Source organism: Cervus canadensis, chromosome 24 (genome assembly GCF_019320065.1).
Source record: "Cervus canadensis isolate Bull #8, Minnesota chromosome 24, ASM1932006v1, whole genome shotgun sequence".
In the NCBI taxonomy this organism is placed as follows: Eukaryota; Metazoa; Chordata; class Mammalia; order Artiodactyla; family Cervidae; genus Cervus; species Cervus canadensis.
In genome coordinates, this window is record NC_057409.1 from 11,032,532 (window position 1) to 11,045,924 (window position 13,393).

Consider the following 13,393-nt stretch of genomic DNA (forward strand, 5'->3'; position numbering starts at 1 on the left):
AAAAATATGGAACACTTCATGAATTTGCATGTCATCCTTGTATAGGGGCCATGCTAATCTTCTCTGTACTGTTCCGATTTTAGTATACGTGCTGCCAAAGTGAGCAAGGGCTATTTTTTAAATGGCTAATTTTTACTGGTATCATTTGAGAAGAAAGGGCATTTTCACATCAAGAAAGTAGGGGGAAAACCATCTCAGAATAAATAAGTCTTCTACACTGAATAAGTTTAGCTTTATGAAAAACTCATTACATTATCATTAGCTTTCTCATTTCTTGGGGGACTGGTGAAACTTTCGGCTTTCACCTCTAGACTCTTGAGTTGAAAACTTCAAGGATCTTTTCCTGCTGGCTCTTTCTGGGTTCTGGTTCTCTTCTGCCCTTGATGACATCCCCAACAGGGGCCCTTGTATATACAAGCTGTGGATTCCTAGTGTCCTTAGGCCACCTGGCCCAGCTGTAGGTCTTTTCTTCCTTTAGCTTTGTTCTCATGTTGCTCTTTTCAGAACTTCATTCAGCAAGTCATGAAACACACCTGCACGTCAAAAGCCAACCATCCATTTATCTTGGGATTTCCACAGTGCCTTTCCTTTAACATTCAATTATGCTAGCTAAATCTTCACAGTTAACTTCTGAACACAAAGGTTGGCCCCACAAGGTTTTCATTAATAAAATGGAGATTGACATTACTAGGGAGAATTTTGAAAATGAATGAGAGAAATTAATTCAACAAACATTTATTTAGCAAGCACTGGATTATAAAGATTAATAATAAAATGTTCTTTGTCCTATAAGCAGTCATAGATTTATTGGAGAGGCAGTATATAAGTTGAGAGTTGGTTCTCTTAACCTGCAGTTGATAAAATGGATGTACTTGGGCAAAGTGTGAAAGCAAAAGTGTTAGTTGCTCAGTAGTGTCTGACTCTTTGCAGTCCCATGGACTGTAGCCCACCAGTCTCTTCTGTCCCTGGAATTCTCCAGGGAAGAACACTGAAGTGGGTAGCCGTTCCCTTCTCCAAGGGATCTACCTGACCAGGGATCAAACCTGGGTCTCCTGCATTGCAGGCAGATACCATCTGAGCCACCAGGGAACCCCCATACTTGGGAAAGAGAGTGCATAATGAGATTGGAGGTAAAGATTTGGTTGTATGTGCATTTTTCTGAGAAGTTTTATTACTCTCATTAGATTTTCAACTGAGTCCAAGATTTCCAAAAGAAAAATGCTGATATAAACAGATAACTTTAATACACTAAAATAGATTGCCATAAGGAACTGTGACCAATATTATGGGTGGACAAAGACAGCACTTTTGTTCTGCTCAAGGGAAAAAATATGGCTTCATTGATCAGGGTTTCAAAGGACAAATAGGAGTTGGGGAGGGGAGATGGCAAGGACATTGGAGGCAGAAAAAACAGCATGTGCAAAGTCATGGGTTCCAGGAAAAAGATGTATGTTTCAGAAAAATGCAATGTGGCTGGAGTTTGGAGTGCATGGTGAGACATATACATGGCTAGGGAGTCATAAGCTTTATAAACTGTGTGGATTACAGAGAACCAGCAGAAATCTTTAAAAATAGGGTTTGACACTGTCAGTTGTGTGAAGTATATAAACATTTATCAAAGGAAAAATGTTCCATTCCTGCCTCAGTCAGGGGGTGACTTGGGCAATGAAGTCTGCTGTTCCTGAAGTCTGGAAGCATTTGAGAAAAAGAGCAAGAGTGCTAGGGCGTAGCCCAGCCCATAGTAAAATGGGCATAGTAAAGTGTAATCTGGACATTACACGTAAAATCTGTCCTCACCAGGGATCAAACCTGTCCTAACCAGGGATTAAACCTTATCCCCTGAGGTGGAAGGCTGAGTCTTAGCCACTGGACAGCCAGGGAAGTCGCCTCCTTGCTTGCTTCTTATCTTTCTCTGATCCCCACTGCCCCCTTCATACATCCGGAAGAATTTCTTTGGTTTTTACCTTCCAGGTTTTTACCTTCTAAAAGGTTTACCTTCTAAAATGGTTGAACTAGAAGGAATCTCAAAAGTTATTCTGAGATTAATAGCCCCACGTCCCTATTTTACAGTTTTGGAAATAGACTTTGAGTAAGGAGATGATTTCCTCTCCTTGTCTCTCCCCTTCCATCTCTAGTTTGGTGCTGGGCCTGTGGCTCTCCTCTTGCTCTTTTGAGGAAATTTCAGGGGCTCTTTTGGCTTTAACTAACATCCCCATACCAGAGATTCCAAGATTTGTATTCCTAGTTTGATTATACTCTCTAAGCCCCAAACCTTTTAATTGTTTACAGAACATTCCTATCTGATATTTTAGATTCTCCTGAAGCACAGCCTGTTCAAAGGTGAATTAATGATCTTTTCCCATCTCTAGTATGACCTGCTTCAGAAAATGGCACCTGCTTTCAATGCAGGGGGCCCAGGTCAGGGAACTAGATCCCACATGCTGCAACTAAGGGTTGGAATGCTGCAATGAAGATTGAAGATCCTGTGTCCTGCAACTATGACTCAGCGCAGCCACATAAATAAATATAGATATTAAAAATAAATAAACATAGTTAAAGAAAATGGCATCAGATCCACCGAATCACTCAAATTAAACTAGATATTGTGTTTATATCTCCTCCTTTAATGTCCTCCCCAAATCCAATCAATCACTGAGAACTCTCATTTTACCACTTAAAATGTCTATTTGTCCTTTTCTGTGTATATATATATATATATATTTTCCCCCCAAGCCGCACAGCTTGTGGGATCTTAGTTCCCCCACCAGAGAGTGAACCTGGACCCTTGACAGTGAGAGCAAGGAGTCCTAACCATTGGACCGCCAAGGTATTCCCCATCATCACTATATTAGACCACTATCTTTTGCTTGGACTTGCTGCAATATTCTTCTAACTCCTCATGTACTCATCTCTCCCTGAATCTCCTTTCCACACTGCAATCACAGTGAACTTCTTAAAACATAAACCTGAGAATACTATGCTTCTATTAACCCTTTACTAGATGATCACTGCTTGTAGTTAACAACTAAAGTCTCTATTTTTCTTCTTTCTGCCCAATTCTTGAGTCTCATTTAGTTTCATCCTGTCTCTGGCCACACTGGCCTTTTTTTCAGTTCCTCACCAGTGCCAAGGCTTCTTCCCTGCCTGAGGTCTTTGCACACATTATCTCTCACATTTCTTCCCTCCTAGACTGGTTAATTTCCGGCCACCTATCAGGTTCTAGCTGAAGCTCAGGACTTCAGAGAAAACTTCCTGGTCTTCTGACTACGTGAGGTCCATCTATGCTTTCTCATGCACTCTGCACAACTGTGACTGAATAATTATTTTAATAGCTGTTTGCTGTCAGTTTCCCTGACTATAGACTTAAAGGGGAAGTGAACTCTTAAGACTTTCTCTCCAGCACATTGCCTCAGTTCAGTTCAGTTCAATCACTCAGTCGTGTCCGACTCTTTGCGACCCCATGGACCGCAGTGCGCCAGCCTCCCTATCCATCACCAACTCCCGGAGTTTACCCAAACTCATGTCCAATGAGTTGGTGATGCCATCCAACCACCTCATCCTTCGTCATCCCCTTCTCCTCCTGTCTTCAATCTTTCCCAGCATCAAGGTCTTTTCAAATGAGTCAGCTCTTCGCATCAGGTGGCCAAAGTATTGGAGTTTCAACTTCAACATCAGTCCTTCCAGTGAACACCCAGGACTGATCTCCTTTAGGATGGACTGGTTCGATCTCCTTGCAGTCCAAGGGATTCTCAAGTCTTCTCCAACACCACAGTTCAAAAGCATAAATTCTTCAGTGCTCAGCTTTCTTTACAGTCCAATTCTCACATTCATACATGTCTACTGGAAAAACCATAGCCTTGACTAGACGGACCTTTGTTGGCAAGGTCTGTCTGCTTTTTAATATGCTATCTAGCTTGGTCATAACTTTCCTTCCAAGGAGCAAACGTCTTTTAATTTCATGGCTGCAATCACCATCTGCAGGGATTTTGGAGCCCCCAAAAATAAAGTCAGCCACTGTTTCTCCATCTATTTGCCATGAAGTGATGAGACCAGATGCCATGATCTTAGTTTTCTGAATGTTGAGCTTTAAGCCAACTTTTTCACTCTCCTCTTTCACTTTCATCAAGAGGGTCTTTAGTTCTTCTTCACTTTCTGCCATAAGGGTGGTGTCATCTGCCTATCTGAGGTTATTGATATTCCTCCCAGCAATCTTGATTCCAGATTGTGCTTCATCCAGCCCAGCGTTTCTCATGATGTACTCTGCATATAAGTTAAATAAGCAGGGTGACAACATATACAGCCTTAACGTACTCCTCACCCTCAATAAATACTTGTTATGTTAGTAGAGGGACTGAATGGTCTATGCACCTAGTGGTAGAGGAGAAACTAGAATCCAAAGTCATTTCTGATACAGTATTCTTTTCTCTGCCACCTTAAGATGATACCCCACACTCCAGACTTCCTCTCCCTCTTCCCAATGATTAATTATATGCCTTTTTTTTCTTTTTGGCTGTGCTGGGGTTTTTCTTGCTGCAAGCGGGCTTCCTCTATTTGTGGCGGGTGGATGCACAGGCTTTTCATTGTGGTGGCTTCTCTTATTGCAGAGCATGGGCTCTAGGGCACTCAGGCTTCAGTAGTTGCAGCCTGTGGGCTCTAGTGCACAGGTTTAGTTGTGGCAAACAAGTTTAGTTTTCCCACATGTGGAATCTTCCTGCATCTGGGATCAAACCCGTGTTGCCTGCATTGGCAGGTGGATTCTTAACCACTGCACCACCAGGGAAGTCCTATATGTCTTAATTTTTTTTTTTTTTGACTGTGCTGTGTCTTAGTTGCAGCATGTGGGATCTAGATCCCTGACTAGGGATTGAACCTGTGCCTCCTGCTGTGGTATCCAGGAGTCTTGGCCACTGAACCACTAGGAAAGTCCCTAAATATATATCAATATTGTGTGTTCTGTTCAGGGGCCTGTTAAAGCCAATCTTGTGAACTAATTCAGGTTTAGAGACTATCCTTCCCCCCAGGATATCTGCCTTTTAACTGGGAATACCTGTAGGACAGAAAGTAATCCCAAAGGGACTAATCAAAATTTCAGGCACTAAGAAAATATTATTGAAAGGAGGGAATTTTCACTATCATCCCTTAATGGGATTATAGGAAAGAAACTTAAAATGTACCAGATATGCTTTAATGTTTTTGTTTTTTGATTTATGGAACTTTATCTTTGCAACAAACCTGTTAGGTAGATATTATTATCCCTTTCACCAAATGAGGGACTCTCTGAAAGTTTTAGTAATTTACCTAGAGTCATAAATCTGTTGAGGAGGCCTGTATTTAGTCACTCCCCCTCCCAGATTATGACTCCTAGTCTAATCCTATTTTTACCATACACGCCTAAAAGGGTAGGCTAGGCAACTTCTTACAGCTTACACATAAATCTGGGTCATGAAGTTAACTAAGTAATCTTTCTTTTCTTTTTTTTAAAAGGCTTACCAGTTTACTTTTTTTCCTTTGGTGGGATCTATGCTCTGAACCTGGATTCTGCCAGAAATCTATCATATTTGGTACCTCACCTTATCCATTCCAACCATAAATGTGATTATGGGCAGGAAAAAAGTATTTTGAGCACTTTTGGCAAAATTATGATGCAACATCCAAGATATGTTATCACTTATTTTACTACTGAGTCCACTAAAGCTTCCTATATCCAGGGAGTGGATGGTATCAAGTTGACCCTGAAGAGTGCATTCTTCATCTGTTTACTACTATTTGCAAAAACAAAAGCTATTAGGAGATGGACTGTCCCATATCAAATACGCTTGCAGGGGTCAGGTTTGCCTCTGATGAAAAATGCTTCTGCCCACCCTTTGTGTATATGTGTGTGTGCTCAGTGGCTAAGTCCTGTCTGACTCTTTACGACGCCATGGACTGTAAACCCACCAGGCTCCTCTGTCCATGGGATTCTCTAGGAAAGAATACTGGAGTGGGTTGCCATTTCCTCCCCTAGGGAATCTTCTCAACCCAGGGATAGAACCTGCATCTCCTGTGTCTCCGTAGGCAGGTTCTTTACGAGTGCCACCCCCATCCTTTAGACTTCCTCAATACAAATTTCTCTTGGGGTTGGAGGGACACTTTTATGTTCCTCTCAATGTCAGACAAACTTCTTTAATAGCTTTGTGACCTTGGGCACATGCCTTAACCTCTGTTTCCTCAGTTGTAAAATGGATTGACTGACAGCTACTTTGATGCTGAAAGTCTTAAATACGTTTGAAAGCAGCTGAAAACAAAAGGTAGTCTACAGCAGGTATTTAAAGAGCATTAATTTCCTTCTTTCTCCAGGTAAGGGCTCATTGAAAGAACAGTAAAATTTTGTGTAGATGTGTGAAGTGTGTTTTTCTTGGAAAGAAAATCCACAGTTTAACAGATTATCACGGGGGCCAGCGATGTCCCTGAAAAAGAATTGTAGATTCTCCTGCCTGCAACCGCCAAAGGGTAAATCTCTTTCTCAGGGGATCAGATTTTTTGTGGATATTTTTGTTCTCTGGGTACTCTTTCTTGTAGACTGATAACAGAAGAGGATGACCAGGTGAGGGGCTTTCTCTGTCAGGGCGGGGTCCCTTTGAACTTTCCCTGAGGGCTCTGTGACTCCTGTTTGTGTTCCCTCCCATATGAGAGGTAGTGTGCCATCTGCAACTGGGAAGCAGGTTTAAGGTCGCTCAGTCTTCGAGGGTCGCTTCCTTACCGAAAAACCAACTTTTGTGGGTTTCCTCAAGCTAAAGGGACTCTCTTCAGCTCCAGCTGTTAGTCAAAACCTCGTGGTGCAACCCTGGCCGCCAATCCCACCCTCCTAGGCCCCAATCCCGAGGCGGTGGGGGCGGGGAGGCCGCGCGCACCGCTTCCGCTCCTCCACACCACCAGAGGGCGCTGCGGGCCCGCCTCTGCCTTCCCGGGGTGCTTCGCGCCGGGCCCCTTCCGCGTGGGCGAGTGAATGTGAGAGTCAGCGTCGCGCCGCGCGCGCCGACCGCCTCCGCCGCCCGGCGCTCTTATTTCGGCTGCGAGGGGCGAGCGCGCGCGTAAAGGCATAGAGACGGGCGTTGAGCTCTTGGGCTAGAGCGTCGCCGAGTCGGAGCCGGAGCCCGAGCCGCGCGCTGTGTCTCCGCTGCGTCCGCCGAGGCCCCCGAGTGTCAGGGACAAAAGCCGCCACCGCGCCTCCTGCTCTCGTCGCCGGGGCTCATCCGCTGCCGCCGCCGCCCTGAGGAGAGTCTGCCGCCGTCTTCACCCGTGAGGATCCGAGAGCCATGTCGGCTAGCAGCCTCTTGGAGCAGGTACAGGCCCGGCCCGCATGCCTCGGCCATTGTGTGAGGCGAGAGGGAGCCTGACTAGGCCCGGACCCGCCGCCCCCAGTCGGGTCAAGGCGAGGCGGCGCCTCTCGCGGGCCAGGTTTCGAGCCTCTCAGGCCGGCCGCGCCCAGCGCCTCGCCCTCGGCCCGTTCTCCCCGCTCTTCCCCGGGCCTCGGAGCCCGCCGGCCGCGCCGCGTCCCTTCCTCTCAGCGGGCCTCGTTTTTCTCTTGTTTCCTTCCCCTTCCTTGAAGCCTTGGCCCCCTCGCGTTGTTTGTGGCGCGGCCCCGGCTCCTCTCCGCGGCCCCCTCCGGCCTCGCACTTCCCCCGCCTCCCATCTTCAGCCTCCCCCTCCACCCCCGTTCCTGACGCCGCTCCTCAGGCCTGCGCCTTTATTCCCTTCTCGGGCCCGGCTTTAATTTGTCTTTCCTTTTCCGTTTCTTCCTCGGACGACTTGCCGCTCGGCGACGTTTCCTTCGCCTGCAGAGACCAAAAGGTCAAGGAAACAAAGGTGAGCCCGGCTCCGCCGGTGGCCCGGGGCGGGCGGGGGGACCCTGAGTGGGGGGGCGGGGTCTCCGGGAAGCGCCCGGGGGAGAGGACCTTTCGGAAGCCGCTTAGTTTGCAGGTGCCTCACACACTTAAGTGTTTGACCCTTTCGGTGTGTTCCTGCAGCTGACGAACAGCTTTTTAGTGAACAAGGAGTAATTCATTGGAAGTGGGGGGTGGAATCGGTTTTGAAATGTTCCAGGTCCTTAGTTTCCTGTAGGTCTTAGAAGGCCTTTGTTTTTCATCCTCGTGGATCACACTCTGGAAGTACTCACATGTGGTGGGGGAGGGGAAGCGGGAGGGAATTGAAATCTAGAGGAGCCAATAAAATGACCTTTTTAGATCAACTCTCCCTGTGTGGAGGGAGACATTTTCACTGACGAATTGTTGCTCGGCATTCACTCTCATCTTTACCGTTTTGAAATACAAACTTAACTTGCTCTGTTTAGTAAGGTTTTTCTCTTGTTAGGAGGTATTTGGTTAATTTGGGAGGTAGATTGTACGATTGAGACGCTCCTAATTGGAATTTTTTTCCTCTAGTACAAAATGGATCTGTACATCAAAAGGACGGATTAAACGATGATGATTTTGAACCTTACTTGAGTCCACAGGCAAGGCCCGTGAGTAATTAACCATTTACATGCTTGATCATAGGATGTAGTATACGTTTATTTTTTGCTCTGCTCTAGCAATAAATCTGATTTTCACTGGATGACTTTCTTAATACCAGTCAGCATGTTATAAAAAAAAAGTTGCTACAGATGTTGTAGGCTGTTAAGATTCTCATCTCTATTGTCAGCAAACAATTCTCTGAGGCTAGTACTGATAACATTTTATAGTGTACTAACAGCAACCCTTGTTTGAGTAGTTCTTCCTCCTTACCAAGAATATAACTGCAAAACTTAAGAGTACTTTTCTGTGTTAAATATTTTCACTTCCAAAACATTTTTCACATTGGCTTCTTTGGGGAGCTATAGAATTTACAAAATGGATTTAAAGTAATGTAAGATACTGTTTAGCACAAAGATCAAGAGTAATGGAATTCAGTTTTTGTAATGTAATCTATCTTTTAATGTGAAGACGAGAGTTGCATGTAGGTTCATGTATGAACATGACCTGTACACACAAAAAGTTTTGACTTGGTAGTTCTTTGTATTAGTATTTTGAATCCCAAAGACACAGCCACAAAGTTGTAGCTAAATAAATGTAACTCCCCAGATTAATTATCCAAAAGGAAAATTGACAGTAACTCATTCAGAATATCGTAGAAGATAGAGAAACTTATGGAACATTTATATAAATTCTGAACAGATGCTCTGTGATATATATAATAGTCTTGAATAACTTGACATATTAGTGAGAGTGCATGTTTGGGCCTAATTCTTACGTAAAACTCTTTGATTCCTTATGTAAAAGTTTCTGCATTGAAAGTGTAGAAACCACTTAAGCAAGTAATTGGGAAAAAGTTTTTGCAGAAGACAACCAGTTAATCAGGAAAAGTAGGGAAGGAAGTAGAGGAATGAACTATCACTGGGTTCCTGCTATTGAAGTAGTTTGCTTACATAATCATAACAGGGAGAGTGGTAGCATTTGGAAACATAATTCTAGGTAGTTCTTGTGAAACATTGTGTAATTCAGAGTTTTGAGCTCAGGGGCATGTGGGAACCTGCCAGATCAGGTGTAGGCATTCAGCTGTTATAATAGCATAATGTGTGATAATGAGTGCATTTGTTTTATTAAAAAGACAGCTAAAACTTAAATATCTTGAAAAACTTGGGGGGGGGATATAAATTTTGGTTGAGAAGACATAATTCGAGAATCTTTGTAGTTTGTCAAGAGTGTTTCATCTATTTTTTAACCAATTTTTATTACATTATTTGGAATAATTATTCAGGCTTAATCTATTAAGGGTAGACTAAATTTCTAATTTATAATGAATTTGGGGCTGTTAAAATTATAACTATCTTTGAGATGTAGATTTTTCGTAAACTTGAGGGTATATGTCACTTAGTTTTGTAAAAGAAAGTTTTAAATTGGTAGAGAAAAGCACCACTATTTAATCAAACTGCATTAGTTGAAAAATTTAATCTTCAGGAGATGTGTTTTAGTGGCCAGGGAGAAGTACTCTTGGCTTTGATAATACAAACCAATACAGACCTAGCATATTTATAGTTTTGATCATCCAAGTCTCTTAAGAACAACATTCCCTGTTGACTAGTTAGTGGATTCTTACATACCAGAGCTCTTTTGAAGTTAGGTTAAAGCACTCTATTTTTGAGTTGAGCTGACTCTGCATGTATAGAAACCAATTGTATGTATCTGTTACTTTGATTTAAGGGACTACTTTGTGAGCTATAGGGTTTATTTTAAAATACTGTCAGCACAGATGAGAGAATGTCTTTACAATGTAATCTGTTTTCTAATGTGAAGACTAGTTGGGTAGAACTTTTTCTGGTTGTTATTCTCAAGGATGATGATTCTTTTAAAGATATAGACTGTACCATGCCTTTAGAAATTAATTCCTGTTTTTAATGGAAAAGTTAAGTGTACATTTTAGCTACAGCCTTTACTTTTATAGATGAAACAGAACAAGTAGCAATACTTGTTTAGTTCTGAATCCTTTGGAAGCCACTGTGCACTTTCTCTCCAGGTTATAATTTTTTTTTCATTTTTTAAAATTTCAGGTTATAATTAAATAGTGGCATCTACTGATGTTTTCAGATGATCTGCCAGAAAGCTGTATTATAAACTAGATGTGTTGAACTTTTCTTTTTGGTTTATGGTTGGATAATGGCTGCACAGATTTTGGGGATAGAAATTGAAATTTCCAGTTCATTTTGTTGTTTTATTTATTATACAATGCAGTTTTAATAGGAAACTCTTTTGAATATTATCTGTTCTGCCAGTATTCCCATTCCTTCAGTCCAGAGATAGTGGTTTTAATAAAGGCATCCTCAGAGAGCGGGCTTCCCGGATAACTCAGATGGTAAAGAATTAGCCTGCAATGCAGGAGACCCTGGTTCCATTCCTGGGTCAGGAAGATACGCTGGCAAAGGGATAGGCTACCCACTCCAGTATTCTTGGGCTTCCCTTGTGGCTCAGCTGGTAAAGAATCCACCTGCAATGAGGGAGATCTGGGTTCTCCCTGGATTGGGAAGATACCCTGGAGGAGGATATGGCAACCCACTCCAGTATTCTTGCTTGGAGAATTAACCATGGACAGACAAGCCTGGTGGGCTACAGTCCATGCATGGGGTCTCAAAGAGTCAGACACGACTGAGTGGCTAAGCACACATTCTCTCTCACAGAACAGGACTTACACTTGGTGAGATGCTGGGTTTTCCCTTATCTGAATTGAAGCACTAAAAGCTAAGGCCTGTGTTCACTGTATGTCAGTTTAGTTTTAAATGTTTAAACACTTCAATGATTAAACCAAAATATCTTAGTCCATAAAAATACCAGCAAGTTTATGGGAAGAGACCATCTGGAAAAAAAAAACTCATTTTTTTATGGTAATGGCTGAAATGTTTGTACTGTATGAAGAATTGGGAGAGGAAATGTCCTGGTGGTTTTATTTATTTTTGTGTTTAGTTTTAATTTGCCTTTTTTTTTTTTTCCTTCCACAGAATAATGCATATACTGCCATGTCAGATTCCTACTTACCCAGTTACTACAGTCCCTCCATTGGCTTCTCCTATTCTTTGGGTGAAGCTGCTTGGTCTACTGGGGGTGACACAGCCATGCCCTATCTAACTTCTTATGGACAGCTGAGCAACGGAGAGCCTCACTTTCTACCAGATGCAATGTTTGGACAACCAGGAGCCCTGGGTAGCACTCCATTTCTTGGTCAGCATGGTTTTAATTTCTTTCCCAGTGGGATTGACTTCTCAGCTTGGGGAAATAACAGTTCTCAGGGACAGTCTACTCAGAGCTCTGGATATAGTAGCAATTATGCTTATGCACCTAGCTCCTTAGGTGGAGCCATGATTGATGGACAGTCAGCTTTTGCCAGTGAGACCCTCAATAAGGCTCCTGGTATGAATACTATAGACCAAGGGATGGCAGCACTGAAGTTGGGTAGCACAGAAGTTGCAAGCAATGTTCCAAAAGTTGTAGGCTCTGCTGTTGGTAGTGGGTCCATTACTAGTAACATCGTGGCTTCCAATAGTTTGCCTCCAGCTACCATTGCTCCTCCAAAACCAGCATCTTGGGCTGATATTGCTAGCAAGCCTGCGAAACAGCAACCCAAGTTGAAGACCAAGAATGGCATTGCAGGGTCAAGTCTTCCGCCACCCCCAATAAAGCATAACATGGATATTGGAACTTGGGATAACAAGGGTCCTGTGGCAAAAGCCCCCTCACAGGCTTTGGTTCAGAATATAGGTCAGCAGCCAACCCAAGGGTCTCCGCAGCCTGTAGGTCAGCAGGCTAACAATAGCCCACCAGTGGCTCAGGCATCAGTAGGGCAACAGACGCAGCCATTGCCTCCACCTCCGCCACAGCCTGCTCAGCTCTCAGTGCAGCAGCAGGCAGCTCAGCCAACCCGCTGGGTAGCACCTCGGAACCGTGGCAGTGGGTTCGGTCATAATGGGGTGGATGGTAATGGAGTAGGACAGACTCAGGCTGGATCTGGATCTACTCCTTCAGAACCTCATCCGGTCTTGGAGAAGCTGCGGTCCATAAATAACTATAACCCCAAGGATTTTGACTGGAATCTGAAACATGGCCGGGTTTTCATCATTAAGAGCTACTCCGAGGACGATATCCACCGCTCCATTAAGTATAATATCTGGTGCAGCACAGAGCACGGTAACAAGAGACTGGATGCTGCTTACCGCTCCATGAACGGGAAAGGCCCCGTTTACTTACTGTTCAGTGTCAACGGCAGTGGACACTTCTGTGGCGTCGCAGAAATGAAATCTGCTGTGGACTACAACACATGTGCAGGTGTGTGGTCCCAGGACAAATGGAAGGGTCGTTTTGATGTCAGGTGGATTTTTGTGAAGGACGTTCCCAATAGCCAACTGCGACACATTCGCCTAGAGAACAACGAGAATAAACCAGTGACCAACTCCAGGGACACTCAGGAAGTGCCTCTGGAAAAAGCTAAGCAGGTGTTGAAAATCATAGCCAGCTACAAGCACACCACTTCCATTTTTGATGACTTCTCACACTATGAGAAACGCCAAGAGGAAGAAGAAAGTGTTAAAAAGGTAACCAGCTTACTCTTCTTAAAAGTTTCAAGGGAAGGAGAAGGAACCCTTTTTAAGACTTAAAGGGAAGGAGAAGGAACTAGAGAGAACAGGAGAGGTATAATACTGAACCATTAACAAAAGCTTTGTAAATAACACAAGTATCATTTAACAGTTCAAGTCTTTATGGGAGGATAATTGGTCTTATTATTTGAACCTTAGGGTGAAAGAGTGTGGGAACTTTAATAGGGGACAGAAATGTGGGCTTAAGTTAAAGGAAAGCAGAAACCGTAGAGAAACTGACTTTATGAGATGCAGGAA

General features: G+C 43.6%; 1 protein-coding gene and 1 non-coding gene across 2 annotated transcripts in view; one reads left to right on the forward strand and one right to left on the reverse strand.

Annotated features, from left to right (window-relative positions):
- On the reverse strand, positions 1 to 107 carry LOC122426987. The gene has a single exon (XR_006265330.1). It is a non-coding gene; the product is annotated as a U6 spliceosomal RNA (small nuclear RNA).
- A 6,819-nt stretch (positions 108 to 6,926) lies between these two features.
- The window catches only part of YTHDF2 (YTH N6-methyladenosine RNA binding protein 2), a 28,236-nt gene continuing 21,769 nt past the window's right edge, over positions 6,927 to 13,393 (forward strand). The window contains exons 1-4 of the mRNA XM_043444996.1: positions 6,927 to 7,322; positions 7,821 to 7,845; positions 8,421 to 8,500; positions 11,507 to 13,093. Coding sequence (XP_043300931.1) covers positions 7,296 to 7,322; positions 7,821 to 7,845; positions 8,421 to 8,500; positions 11,507 to 13,093 — 1,719 coding nt within the window. The 5' untranslated portion in view covers positions 6,927 to 7,295. The remainder of the gene's footprint in view (positions 7,323 to 7,820; positions 7,846 to 8,420; positions 8,501 to 11,506; positions 13,094 to 13,393) is intronic.